The sequence below is a fragment of the Delphinapterus leucas genome, chromosome 1 (genome assembly GCF_059928025.1).
Source record: "Delphinapterus leucas isolate spDelLeu-1000000601 "Yukka" chromosome 1, BTC_Dleu_Yukka2, whole genome shotgun sequence".
In the NCBI taxonomy this organism is placed as follows: Eukaryota; Metazoa; Chordata; class Mammalia; order Artiodactyla; family Monodontidae; genus Delphinapterus; species Delphinapterus leucas.
Window position 1 is genome coordinate 32,374,781 of NC_143129.1, and position 14,550 is coordinate 32,389,330.

The 14,550-nt window shown below is 45.2% G+C and overlaps 1 protein-coding gene across 1 annotated transcript; it reads left to right on the plus strand.

Annotated features, from left to right (window-relative positions):
- Nucleotides 1-3,766: 3,766 nt before the first annotated feature.
- On the plus strand, nucleotides 3,767-4,216 carry C1H1orf202 (chromosome 1 C1orf202 homolog). The gene is given in 1 exon segment (XM_089907813.1): nucleotides 3,767-4,216. A coding segment is annotated over 1 exon segment (396 nt). The 5' UTR covers nucleotides 3,767-3,781; the 3' UTR covers nucleotides 4,178-4,216.
- The last annotated feature ends 10,334 nt before the right edge of the window (nucleotides 4,217-14,550 follow it).

Consider the following 14,550-nt stretch of genomic DNA (forward strand, 5'->3'; position numbering starts at 1 on the left):
AATGCACAACCTGCCGAGACTGAACCAGGAAGAAACAGAAAATATGAACAGAACAATCACAAGCACTGAAATTGAAACTGTGATTAAAAATCTTGCAACAAAGAAAAGCCCAGGACCAGATGGCTTCACAGGCGAATTCTATCAAACATTTAGAGAAGAGCTAACACCTATGCTTCTCAAACTCTTCCAAAATATAGCAGAGGGAGGAACACTCCCAAACTCATTCTATGAGGCCACCATCACCCTGATACCAAAATCAGACAAAGATGTCACAAACAAAGAAAACTACAGGCCAATATCACTGACGAACATAGATGCGAAAATCCTCAACAAAATACTAGCAAACAGAATCCAACAGTGCAGGGCTTCCCTGGTGGTGCAGTGGTTGAGAGTCTGCCTGCCAATGCAGGGGACACGGGTTCATGCCCTGGTCCAGGAAGATCCCACATGCTGTGGAGCAGCTAGGCCCGTGAGACATGGCCACTGAGCCTGTGCGTCCAGAGCCTGTGCTCCGCAATGGGAGAGGCCACAACAGTGAGAGGCCCGTGTACCGAAAAAAAAAAAAAAAAAAAGAATCCAACAGCACATTAAAAGGATCATACACCATGATCAAGTGGGGTTTATTCCAGGAATGCAAGGATTCTTCAATATATGCAAATCAATCAACGTGATACACCATATTAACAACCTGAAGGAGAAAAACCATATGATCATCTCAATAGATGCAGAGAAAGCTTCTGACAAAATTCAACACCCATTTATGATAAAAACCCTGCAGAAAGTAGGCATAGAGGGAACTTTCCTCAACATAATAAAGGCCATATATGACAAACCCACAGCCAACATTGTCCTCAATGGTGAAAAACTGAAACCATTTCCACTAAGATCAGGAACAAGACAAGGTTGCCCACTCTCACCACTATTATTCAACAAAGTTTTGGATGTTTTAGCCACAGCAATCAGAGAAGAAAATGAAATAAAAGGAATCCAAATCAGAAAAGAAGTAAAGCTGTCACTGTTTGCAGATGACATGATAATATACACAGAGAATCCTAAAGATGCTACCAGAAAACTACCACAGCTAATCAATGAATTTGGTAAAGTAGCAGGATACAAAATTAATGCACAGAAATCTCTGGCATTCTTATACACTAATGATGAAAAATCTGAAAGTGAAATTAAGAAAGCACTCCCATTTACCACTGCAACAAAAAGAATAAAATATCTAGGAATAAACCTACCTAAGGAGACAAAAGACCTGTACGCAGAAAATTATAAGACACTGATGAAAGAAATTAAAGATGATACAAACAGATGGAGAGATATACCATGTTGTTGGATTGGAAGAATCAACATTGTGAAAATGACTCTACTACCCAAAGCAATCTACAGATTCAATGCAATCCCTATCAAACTACCAATGGCATTTTTCACAGAACCAGAACAAAAAATTTCACAATTTGTATGGAAACACAAAAGACCCTGAATAGCCAAAGCAATCTTGAGAACGAAAAACGGAGCTGGAGGAATCAGGCTCCCTGACTTCAGACTATACTACAAAGCTACAATAATCAAGACAGTATGGTACTGGCCCAAAAACAGAAATATAGATCAATGGAACAGGACAGAAAGCCCAGAGATAAACCCACGCACATATGGCCACCTTATATTTGATAAAGGAGGCAAGAATATACAGTGCAGAAAAGACAGCCTCTTCAATAAGTGGTGCTGGGAAAACTGGGCAGGTATATGTAAAAGTATGAAATTAGAAGACTCCCTAACACCATACACAAAAATAAACTCCAAATGAATTAAACACTTAAATGTAAGACCAGACTCTATAAAATTCTTAGAGGAAAACATTGGAAGAGCACTCTTTGACATAAATCACAGCAAGATCCTTTTTGACCCACCTCCTAGAGAAATGGAAATAAAAATAAACAAATGGGACCTAATGAAACTTCAAAGCTTTTGCACAGCAAAGGAAACCATAAACAAGACCAAAAGACAACCCTCAGAATGGGAGAAAATATTTGCAAATGAAGCAACTGACAAAGGATTAATCTCCAAAATTTACAAGCAGCTCATGCAGCTCAATAAAAATAAAACAAACAACCCAATCCAAAAATGGGCAGAAGACCTAAATAGACATTTCTCCAAAGAAGGTACACAGATTGCCAACAAACACATGAAAGAATGCTCAATATCATTAATCATTAGAGAAATGCAAATCAAAACTACAATGAGATATTATCTCACACCGGTCAGAATGGCCATCATCAAAAAATCTAGAAACAATAAATGCTGGAGAGGGTGTGGAGAAAAGGGAACACTCTTGCACTGCTGGTGAGATTGTGAATTGGTACAGCCACCTTGGAGAACAGTATGGAGGTTCCTTAAAAAACTACAAATAGAACTACCATACGACCCAGCAATCCCACTACTGGGCATATACCCTGAGAAAACCATAATTCAAAAAGAGTCATGTACCAAAATGTTCATTGCAGCTCTATTTACAATAGCCAAAACATGGAAGCAACCTAAGTGTCCATCAACAGATGAATGGATAAAGAAGATGTGGCACATATATAGAATGGAATATTACTCAGCCATAAAAAGAAACGAAATTGAGTTATTTGTGGTGAGGTGGATGGACCTAGAGTCTGTCATACAGAGTGAAGTAAGTCAGAAGGAGAAAAACAAATACTGTATGCTAACACATATATGTGGAATCTAAGAAAAAAAAATGTCATGAAGAACCTAGGGGTAAGATGGGAATAAACACACAGACCTACTAGAGCATGGACTTGAGGATATGGGGAGGGGGAAGGGTAAGCTGTGACAAAGTGAGAGAGTGGCATGGACATATATACACTACCAAATGTAAAATAGATAGCTAGTGGGAAGCAGCTGCATAGCACAGGAAGATCAGCTAGGTGGTTTGTGACCACCTAGAGGGGTGGGATAGGGAGGGTGGGAGGGAGGGAGATGCAAGAGGGAAGAGATATGGGAACATACGTATATGTATAAGTGATTCACTTTGTTATAAAGCAGAAACTAACACACCATTGTAAAGCAATTATACTCCAATAAACATGTTAAAAAAATTCCACAAAAATCTTACGTTTGCCATCAGAAAAATTTATTGAAAAAAAAAATCAATCATAATCCTACAAGGCTAGAGGCGTTTAGGTGAGGCCAGATGAAGAAAATCAGGTTTTTCTGAGAGCTTCCCTGAAACTCTGGTTCCCTGCTGGCCGAAAAATACAGGACCAGTTCACAAAATACTGGAAGCCTCCAGGGCAACACAAGCGTGGGACTGAAATCCAAGCCTTGATGTGGTGAAGGCTGTGCAGCCACCTTCTGGGTCGATGCCTAATACAGTAAACGTGGCTGTGGGCCTCAGGAACCTCCTAGGCTCCTTCTGGTCTGTTTGAGGCCATGTCTGAAGATAACTGCAAATTCGGCTGGCTAATTGGTGGACCGAGGAATCACTTGGGACTCTGGATCCTGGTGTCTCCTCACTTGCTGGGGCTGGGGGTTTGCGTTCCGTACCCGGAGCGGAGGCCTCTGCCGGGCATTGTGGGGTCAGCGTTCGGGTCTCCTTGGCAACGCCTACTGGGGAAGGCCGCGGGGCGCACTCCGAGAGGCGGCAGAAAGGATTCGAGCGGCCCTTCCGCGTCTTGAGGCCTCCGCAGAGCCGCCCGGCTCTTGGGTTCCCGAGTCTCGGGCCGCGGTCCCCACCCGGCGCGCTAGTACGTAGGAGAGGCCCAGGCCCGGCATGGCGGACGCGCGGTCCAGCGGCCCCCGGCGCGGCGGCGCACGGCACGGGCTGCTGTAGACGATGGCGCGCCTGAAGTGGGGCGGCCCATCGTTCGCCGAGACCAAGGCGGAGGAACGGCGCGCGGCCGGCGACTGCGGCTCCTGCTTGGGCTGCTGGTGCTGGCGGCGGCTCTTCCCGCGGAGCGCGGCCCGCGGTGCGTACAGGAATAAGGCCCGGTACCCGCGGCCCGGGCCGGCGGCCCAGGAGCGCGGCCGCTGGGGCCCCGCGAGCCTGCGGAGGCTGCTGCAGAAGCTGGCGGTATGGAGGTGGCGCTATTTGCGGCGCGGGGAGCGGCCCGAGAGTCTGGAGGAGATCCCGCTGCTGGCGCTGCACGGCGCGCAGGTCGGCGACTAGGCCGCGGCCTCCGGGAACCCTGCCCCGCCCCGCCCCCTGCACCCGGAGCTTTTGTTTTGTTTTGTTTAGTAAAGACAAGAAATGAAAATAAACCGAATTCCATTTGAATGAAAGAACCCAGTTTTTGTTGTTTTTTTTGGGGTGGAGGTATTGACATGCATTTGAAACCAAGCGACTCCGTGTTGAGGTTTTGGTGAAGTGAACTGGCTCCGTCCTCCTGTTTCTCTCGGGCAGGGACCTCGATGCAGTAACCGAGCCGGAAAGCAGTCGCTGCAGAGGCCTCCGGATCCCTCCTGCTGCTACCCCGCGGGGGCCATTGTCTCTCCCTAAACACCCACGTAAGAAGCTGGGAGCGGCAGGGGCCTTCAATTGGAGCCAGTCCCGCTGGGTTTAAAAAATGTTTTTTCTTTTAAAGAGGGTTGCTTGAGGTCTTCACTCCACATCAACGTGAGCGAACTCTGCTTGGATCTTTTGTTTACAGGCGTTCATGGACCCGTGTAAACCAACATTAGAACCAAGGCCTGGAGGCTGGATGCGGGAGTTTGAAAACTTGTGCTGGAGATAAAAGTGCAAAGGGAGAGGAATCCTGGAGACTCCTGAGTGGGCCTTTAACTTCTTCCTCTTCCTCATCAATAACAACTTGCTAATGATACTCTGGATCTACAGGCCTGTGGGGGTGAAAGTAAAATATTAGAAGTGAAAGTGCTCGAAGTACACCGAAAGAGCTATACGCAGTCAACGTATTCATTATACTGGTATAACTGTCTCTCTCCGGGCTACTCCCAGACCACTCTCCATCCAACTACAGTCCTCCCTTCCCGCCCCACGCGGCCAAAACCTCCCATTAAACTAGCAAACTAGAAACACTGAGCAGTGGGCCTCCAGGTGCTTCACTTGCTGTTGCTGATGTCCCTGGGGAGCTCCTGAGGCCTTCCAGGGGTCTCCCCATGCCCTTGACCTAGAGAGTCAGTCTTTGGGGAAAGGTGGGCATGGAGGATCACCACATGGTTAGTTCATTGCAGTGGTAGGGGAGTAATGAGGGATCCCGAGACCGGAACCTCGGAAACTGAGAACTGCAGAAAAAACAAGGCATAGGCCAGAAAGCTCAGGCCGGCCGGGAAGGGAGACCTCACAGGACAGAATTCTCTGTAATTGAGGTTAGGTGTATTTTGTACTTTTACTTATTTCTTTATTCCTGGCATCGTCCAGACAGCTTAAATTATTCTATAGGTTTGTGATAGGGGAATACATTTTCACCAGAAAAGCCATTCAGCCTCATAGCCAGCATCCATCCTTATAAGGAAACCAGTGGGGCCATCTTGCCTTATAGCTGATTGGACCAGGGATCCCAAGATGCTTGGGAGCATCCATAGGGAGAAGCCTAATGGAATCTTCCTTGCTTGGAGAGGTTGAAACTAAGAGGCCAAAAAGGAGAAACCATTAGAAGGATACCAAATTGCTGAGTCCTCAAATACTGGAACAGAGGTGCTGTTGAATAACATGTAAGAAATTCCAACTATTTAATGTTTCCTGGGTTTATTTCTTTCAGAAAGGAAAGAGCCAAATTAAAGCAGAATTAATTCTCTCTGATCCCTAATTTGAATGTAGCTATGCCTTTTTTGATTTGACTGACAGTCCATGGCCTGTACAATACTCCTTCACGAGGCTAAGGAAATTGGTCTAGACTGTGCCTGGGTCTGCGTGGACACATTCACACACACACACACACACACACACACTCACACACACACACACGTCAACTTTGTGTATAAGCACATGGAATAATGTAAATGTTTAGCTTAGACAATTTATTATGGTGGTTTAATGTGTGTCCTCTGTCTTCCTATTGTCACTCTTACACACAAAGTCTTAACATTTTTGGTAATACTGTCCACCTGCGATTGGTGCCTCCTGGCCATTGATTATAATGAATTCCTCCCAGACCAAAAGAGTGGTAGCTTCTACTAGATTTGGTAGGCTGATAATACTTCTAATATTTTGGTATCTCTTGCCAAAACCCAAATTCAGTGGAAACGTGGCCATTGGGTGTAGATGCTACAGCAGGGTGTTGGGGTAGGGTACCTGCTGGTGGTCTCTTCCCCCATTATACTCCACCCTCTGGAATTTTACAGTATTTCATGGTGACGAGTTTAACTTCTGATCTTCCGGGGCTGGAGTAGTACCAGCTTGTGACTTGTTCCTTCTCCAATATCCCATCTTCCTTTGAGCAAAAAACCAATAAAAAGAAATGCAGTGCCTCATATTCAGCCATTTTTGGTTGTTTTCTGGTGCAGGTATTCCATGCTTGCAGATATTCCAAGCATGTCTCTTGGCCAGAGGAGGTAAGTCAGGTTGGGTTCTCACTTAAGTGAAGCTCTGTTAGTTGCCTCTTGCCAAGGCTTTTGGGGTTTCCGTAAGGTAGCTCTGCCTCAGGCCACTTCAAGGGGAAAAGTGTTAGCTCCAAGGAGCCAGAAGACCATAGGTCTTGAGGCAGTTCTGGGACTCCTGAGCCCCCTCCCATCATATCCACCCTCTTCCTTTCTCACCATTGATAGCCAGTTTTTCTGTATTCTCCTGGCTAGATCTGAAGGACATGGTCTGATTGACAGGTAATTACCATGGTTCCTGTGGATGAAGCCAGACTATTCAGTCTAGAGTCTAGCTGCCTTTGGATCAATGGGTCCACCCCTTGTCCAAGCGCCTGTTTAATAAGAGAAACTTAAATTGCTTTCCTGAAATGGCAGTAGGGGTGGGCTGGGGGCTGTGTAGTTTGCACTAGAATGGACAAATGGACATAGGCAGACACCATGGTTGAGATGTTCAGTTTGAGTTAGTGGCTATCATCGTGTGTAAGCCCTGAGGTGGGCATCCAGAGGGAAGATGTCCTTGCCAATTCTATACCCTGTATGCCTTAAGATGGGGTTTCTAGACTGCTTTGCCCTAAAAGGTGGCTTGGCCTTTCTTGCTTGCTTCCCTTCTTCCTCTTTAACAAGAAATCTTTTTCTTTATAATAATGTCATTACTCCCATGTTCATCTGTATGCAGTCTTGTGAATGTGGCAGGGCAGGCAGTTTTACCACATTTTTAAAAAGAGCTAGAGGCTCAGAGAGGTTGTACTAACCTCTAATAGCAAAACACGGATTTAGATATATTGTAACAGGGATGAGCCAGTTCTGACTCCATGTTGGATCTGTTTCTTTTACTTTAACCTTTGCTTTTCGTTGCTTTTGTTATTATAATCACTGTCTATAGCTGTAAGCATACACAGTGGCCTGCCACAGGGAACCCTGCCCCTCTGCCTGACTGTTAAACTAAAGTGCCTTTGTTCAGCTCACAGAGAGACATTCTGACCCTGCCCACCTGTGAATGGTTGCAGAAGAGAAGAAATTAACACATCCCCTCCCCGATGCAGTCCATGCGAAGAGATGTTTTGCAAGATAAATGGCCTTTTTACTTTACTTCCTCACCTCCTCCCCCTCTCTGTTCTATAAAAGAAACGGGCATCCAGACCCTGATAAGATGGTTTTTGGGGGACCCTAGTCCACCATCTTCTCGGTCTGCCGGTTTTCTGAATAAAGTCATATTCTTTGCCTCAACACCTTGTCTCCTGACGTATTGGCCTGTTGTGCGGCGAGCAGAGCAAGCTTAGACTTGGCAACAGTATTTCTTATTTCAAGTTCTGTGCAGTTTATAGATCAGAAATGCTGTGATACTTGTGGGCACAGGGCAGGCAGGGGACGGTGGGACAAATTGAGAAAGTAGCATTGACATATATACACTACTATGTGTAAAATAGCTAGTGGGAAGCAGCCATATAGCACAGGGAGATCAGCTCAGCGCTTTGTGACCACCTAGAGAGGTGGGATAGGGAGGGTGGGAGGGAGGCCCAAGAGGGAGGGGATATAGGTATACATATAGCTGATTCACTTTGCTGTACAGCAGAAACTAACACAACATTGTAAAGCAATTATACTCCAATAAAGATGAAAAAAAAAAAAGGAAAAGAAATGCTGTGATGCTGGAAGGTCTTTGTAAATAGAAAACTTTATTTGATAAATGTCCGGTACATAGGAGGTATGCTTATTGAATTAAAGAACAAGTGAAAGCACATGAGGGAAACTGGTAAACTTTTCCTATGGAAAATCTCCCTTCCCAAAAGGAGAGTGTCATCATTTCAGAGCTTTTCCTCAAGTAACAGAGCTGCCAATGAAGGTAGCTCCTTTTCTATTCCAGGTAGAACAGGAAAAAGACAGCAAAGCCTACTCTCCACAATTTGGGGAGCTCATTGACTCCAGTGATAAAGTAAGGCAACTTGTTATGTGAGGAATTATTTCCCGTCCTAACATGGTTTAGATTTCTTCTGATCTTGAAGGAAAAAAAAAAACCCGTAATGTCCAGATTAAGTAGATCCAGCCAGACTGTGGCCTGGGATGAATAAAAGAGCTCTGACTAGCAGGACTCTGGTTTACCACTGACCAGAGGACCCAGGGCCTGGCATGTCTGCACAGTCTGCCATGGTGGTCTTGGGAGCCTGAAGGAAGGCGCTGGTGAAGGAAAGAGAGGCCTGTCCCCTCACGCATCAGTGCCTCCTTGGAGAAGGACGTCAGCCTCCTAAGGAGCTCTGAACTCTGAGTTCTGGGTGGTGGCTGCCAGCAGAGAGGGCAGCTCACTGGGGGACTGGGAACCAAGGGGGAAGATCCATGATGCTGGGGGTTCTTCTTAGAGAAGATATTGTCGAACCCAAGTTTGTGTGCCCGACGCACAGTGAGGCCAAACAAACTAAAACTTCGGGGTACAGAGCAGAGAAAGTTTTATTTTAGGGCCAAGCAAGGACAATGGATGGTTCATGCTCAAAAGACCTGAACACCCCAGTGGTTTTTGGGAAATAGTTTTTTTTTTTTTTTTTTTCTGTGGTACGCGGGCCTCTCACTGTTGTGGCCTCTCCCGTTGCGGAGCACAGGCTCTGGACGCGCAGGCTCAGCGGCCATGGCTCACGGGCCCAGCTGCTCCGCGGCATGTGGGATCCTCCCGGACCGGGGCACGAACCCACGCCCCCTGCATTGGCAGGCGGACTCCCAACCACTGCGCCACGAGGGAAGCCCAGGGAAACAGTTTTTAAAGGCAAAATTTGGGGTGAGGGCTGCAGGGTGTGTGACTTTCTTCTGATTGGTCGGTGGTGAGGTAACAGGGTGAGGTTCCAGGAATCTTGTGCTCAGCCTGAAGTTACCATCCTCCAGCTGGATGGCGGACTTAGTTCCTGTAGAACTCAAAGATATATTGTCATGTCTTGAGGAGGAACTAGGACTCTGCTTTATTGCTGCACTGTTGTTTTTTGACTGCCTTTCCTTTGTTTCTGCATTCCCTCATTTCCCTAATTAATAACTGTTTGAATCTGCCCTTTGGAACTCAGGGAAGGTCTAGAAGGCCAAAGCATTTTTTCCTACAAACAAGAAACATGGTAAGGCTTTTGTATCCAGGAGAGCCCCACAGGGTCCTACTGGATTTCAGAGAGTGTTCAAGAGAGATCTTAAAATGCTTTACCCTCTGAAAGAGAAGGGGAGAGAGGCTGTGTATTTGGGTTACCACTGAGGAGTCCAAGAGGAGGAGCGTCAGCTCACTAATAGGCCAACCTGCTCAGAGTTCCAGAGCCTTCGCTCTGCCAAGGGATGTATAGAGGGCCAGGTTTAGGCATGTGAGGCAGCCGTTTCCCGCCAAGGGAGAGAGGTAAGATTTAAGATGCCTCCCCAGTCCCCAATCTGATTTATATGGGTACAGGTAGACTTTATTTACATTTATATAACACTATATTCCTGACAACCACTATGTGACTTGAATCATTTAAAAAATACTTTTAATTGTGGTAAAATACGCATAAAATTTATCATCTTTTTTTAAAAAAATTAATTAATTAATTAATTAATTTATTTTTGGCTGTGTTGGGTCTTCGTTTGTGGGGGCCACTCTTCATCGCAGTGCGCGGGCCTCTCACTGTCGCGGCCTCTCTTGTTGCGGAGAACAAGCTCCAGAGGCGCGGGCTCAGTAGTTGTGGCACACGGGCCTAGTTGCTCTGCGGCATGTAGGATCTTCCCAGACCAGGGCTCGAACCCGTGTCCCCTGCATTAGGCAGGCAGATTCTCAACCACTGTGCCACCAGGGAAGCCCAAAATTTATTTTCTTGAGGCAGGAGATAGATGGGCCTCAGGCTGAGTAGCTGGAGTTTGCCCCCTGTGGATAGATACTCTAAGATGAAGGATGAGCTGAGCCCTGCCCAGATAAAAGATAAAGAGACCACATATTTCTAATTTTCGAGGTCAAGGAGACCTTCCCAACTACACATGCACAGAAAGGCTCCTCGGGGATCAAAAGGGGAGGGGGCGCCACCCATAGGAGGTGATGTCAACCTACCCATAGGCCTCTTCACTAGAATCCATCTTGGCTAAGTGTGTGTGTACAGGGGGGTACCCCGAGATAAACCAAATACGGACTCAGTGCCAGGTAAGCAAGATGATTGGCCAGAGGAAGCCTGGAAGAGATGCCCCATATAAGTGATTCAAACTACCACAAGGGCACGACTCTCTCTCTGAATCTGCCCATGTGAATCTATTCACACATACCCGCTTTCCACCTAATAAACACTTTACTTGTTTCACTGCTTTCCGTCTCTTTGTGGGAATTAATTTCTACAAAGCCGACAGGCCAGGGCCTTGTCACCGGTCCTCGTGGTCTAGTGGCTAGGATTCAGCACTCTCACTGGCACAGCCTGACTTCAATCTCTGGCCAGGGAACCGAAATCCTGCTTCAAGCCGCTATAGGCTGAGGCCACCCGAGATCAATGTTAACCATCTTTAAGTGGTATTAAGCACATTCACATTATTGCATAACCACCATCCCCATCCATCTCTAGAACCCTTTTCATCTTGCAAAACTGAAACTCTGTACCCATTAAACAACAACTTTCCATTCTCCCCTTGAAACCTAGCAGGATCCTGCAGGGCCTTTCCAGGTACAAAAGCTCCTCCATGTCTCCCGTTTCTTGTTTGTAGAAAAAAGGCTTTAGTCTCCTAGGCCTTCCCTGAGGTCCAAAAAGCAGGCACAAGCAGTTTCTAATTGGGGACTGAGGGGACGCAGAAACAAAGGAAAAGCAGTTAAGCAAGAAAAGTAATAACAATAGTTCAGTGACAACACAGAGTCCTAGTTCCTACAGAACAATCTGACATATCTGCAGGGCTGTTCTGTAGGAACTAAGACCCCACCCAGCTGGAGGATGGTGACTACACGCTGAGTACAAGCACTAGAGCCCAGACTGGTTGAAACCAGGAGGCTGATAATTAAGATTCCCGAAACATCATCCTGTTACCTCACCACCAATCAATCAAAAGAAAGTCATGCACCCTGCAGCCCTTACCACAAGTGCTGCCTTTAAAAACCCTTCCCTGAAGGCCCTTCAGGAGTTCAGGTCTTTTGAGCACGAGCTGCTCATTCTCCTTGCTTGGTGTCTGCAATAAATACTGTACTTTCCTTCACCAAAACCCGGTGTCAGTAAACTGACTTTGCTGCATGGTAGGCGAGCAGACCAAAGTTCAGTTCAGTTACATCCTCCCTCCAAAGCCCCTGCAACCATGGTTCTACTTTCTTCTTCTATGCATTTGACTATTCCAGGTATATCATAAAAAAGGAATCACACAGTATTTGTCCTTTTGCACTTGGCTTATTTCACTTAGCATAAAGTTCTTTAGGTTCATTCATGTTGTAGCATATATCAGAATTTCCTTCCTTTCTAAGGCTGAATAATATTCCATTGTATATACATACCACATTTTGCTTATCTGTCATGGGCGCTTGGGTTTCTTCCCCTTTGGCTATTATGAATAATGCTGCTATGAACATGGGTGTACAAATACCTCTTCAAGACCCTGCTTTCAATTTTTTGGGTACATACCCAGAAGTGAAATTACTGGATCATATGGTAGCTCTATTTTTAATTTTTTGAGGAACCACCATAGTTTTCCATAGTGGCTGAACTGTTTTACATTCCCACCAACAGCGCAAGTGCTCCAGTTTCTTGAATTCCTCACCACTTGTTATTGAAACAGCACAGAAAACATTGACCAGCTTAAACTGGTTTTGCTTCCTTAAAACAGGTTGTTGATTAACCAAACCTGTAACTATTTTACAGAGATAGCACTGCCCAAGTGCAAGAGGGGGACCCATGTTTCTAGGATGACCCCAGAACCAAGAATCTTCGATCTATGGAACTCAAAGAATAGAACTGTTGCCCCCAGAGCCACAGGCTAGAAGTCCTTCAATAAGGAAAATCCAGCTTCCAAGCAGCCTGAATATCTTGGTTACCACATATATGGACTAGTTAGCGACTAGCCAATCAGCTTCTGCCCCTAACCCCTTAAATTTCACCCCAATCCTGGATTAGACAGATTTGAGCCTTGTCTCCTGTCTCCTTGCCAGTCATTCTCACAATAAAGCTTTTTCTTTTCTCAAAAACTGGTGCTACAGTATTGGCTTCAATGTATGAGGGTCAGCAAGCCCTTACTCGGTAACATTTTCTGTTTGCTTGTTTGTTTATATTTTTGATAGTAGCTATCCTAATGGGTGTGAGGTAGAATCTTATTGTGGTTTTGATTTGCATTTCTCTAGTGATTGGTGACATTGAGCATCTTTTCATGTGCTTATTGTTTATTTGCATATCTTTTTTGAAGAAATATCTATTCTAGTCCTTTGCCCACTTTTTCACTGAACTTCTTTCCCTTGAGTTATAGGAGTTCTTTATATATATATATATATATATATATATATATAAAATATATAATTTGAGAATATTTTCTCCCATTCTGTAGGCTGCCTTTTTACTCTGTTGATTTGTGTCCTTTGATGCACAGAAGTTTTAAATTTTGGTGTAGTCCAATTTATTTTTTTCTTTTGTTGCCTGTGCTTTTGGTGTCATATCCAAGAAATCATTGCCAAACCCAATGTTTTCTCCTAAGAGTCTTATAGTTTTAGGTCATATGTTTAGGTCTTTGATCTGTTTTAAGTTCATTTTTGTATATAGTAAGAATGGCAAAAACTCTCCATTCAAACCCCTGTCCTAGGAGACTTGACCAGACTTGAACGTGACTTCTAACCACCTAAAGCGACTTCCCTGGGACACCCAGCCCCCTTGAGTTCCTGTCTGGAAAAGCTCGGGGCTATCAAAATAGTTTACTGTTTGTTCTAGCCAACACCTGAAGATAGGCCCTTGACCTCCTCTCCTTAGAGCATTTACTAAAAGAAGTTTATAATTGTGAATGTTCCTCTGTTTCTCTGAGATGTATAACTATCTCCTGCAACTGAGGACCATCTTTCTCAGGGACCTGAGAGCCATTCCTTTGAAATGTAACCATCAGGAAGGGTAGGGCTCTGTCTCCCAGTCCCTTCTAAGTTCAGTAATTGCCGGTTAGCAATTACAGACACAGCTGCTCGAGTCACACTGACCAATCACAATTACACTGATGAACCCTTTGTCATTTGTCACTTCCGCCGCCGCCACTGCCGCCGCCGCCGCCAGTCTCCCTTTAAGATGCCCAGCCACCTCTGCCAATTCAGAATAGAGCTCAGCTCTTTCCCTGATTTTCAGTAGTAACTGAATACATGTTTTCGTTGCTTTAACTCTTGTCTGGATGTGTTTATCGTTGACAATGGCATAAAGTAAGGGTCCAACTTCATTCTATTCTGTGTAAGGATATCCAATTTTCCCAGCACCAGTTGTTGACTGAATCATCTTAAAAGAGCAGAGAGCTTGTCATTCAAAGGACTCTTAGGTAAACATTTTTGCAAACTGAGGAATTCTTTTGTGTGGTAAACACTTCCCTAAATTTTAAAAAGAACGCACATCTTCATATACTAGATTTTTGAATAATGCTGTATTTCTACATAGGGGTAGATTACAAAATGCCTTCCCGTGTAATGTCTCATTTGGTCCTGCTAAGAATCCTGGGATCAGTAAGTAATGCAGGCCTGGAACGCCATCCCCTGCCGCCAGCCTCATTGCCCCCTTGCGGCAAGATCCCTGACCCCAGCCCTCCAAGGCTGGATGGAGCTGCTTATGGTCTCGTTTTTCTTGTTTTAAGGCAGATCTATGGACCCCAGAAAGTGATATGAAATTGGAAACCACAAGCAGGGATTTCATTAGGTCAGAACTAATGGTTTAATTCTATTATACCTTCAGTTAGAAAAGGGTAAAAAGAAGCCATTGCTGCAAGCTGTATACCTGGAAAGGGCAATCAGATTTATACACTGCTCTGTTTTTCTATTAGAGCCCCAGACTATTACTCCTAGTCTCTGTATTCTGGGGGGTGGGAGGAGGTATGGTAGAATGCAAG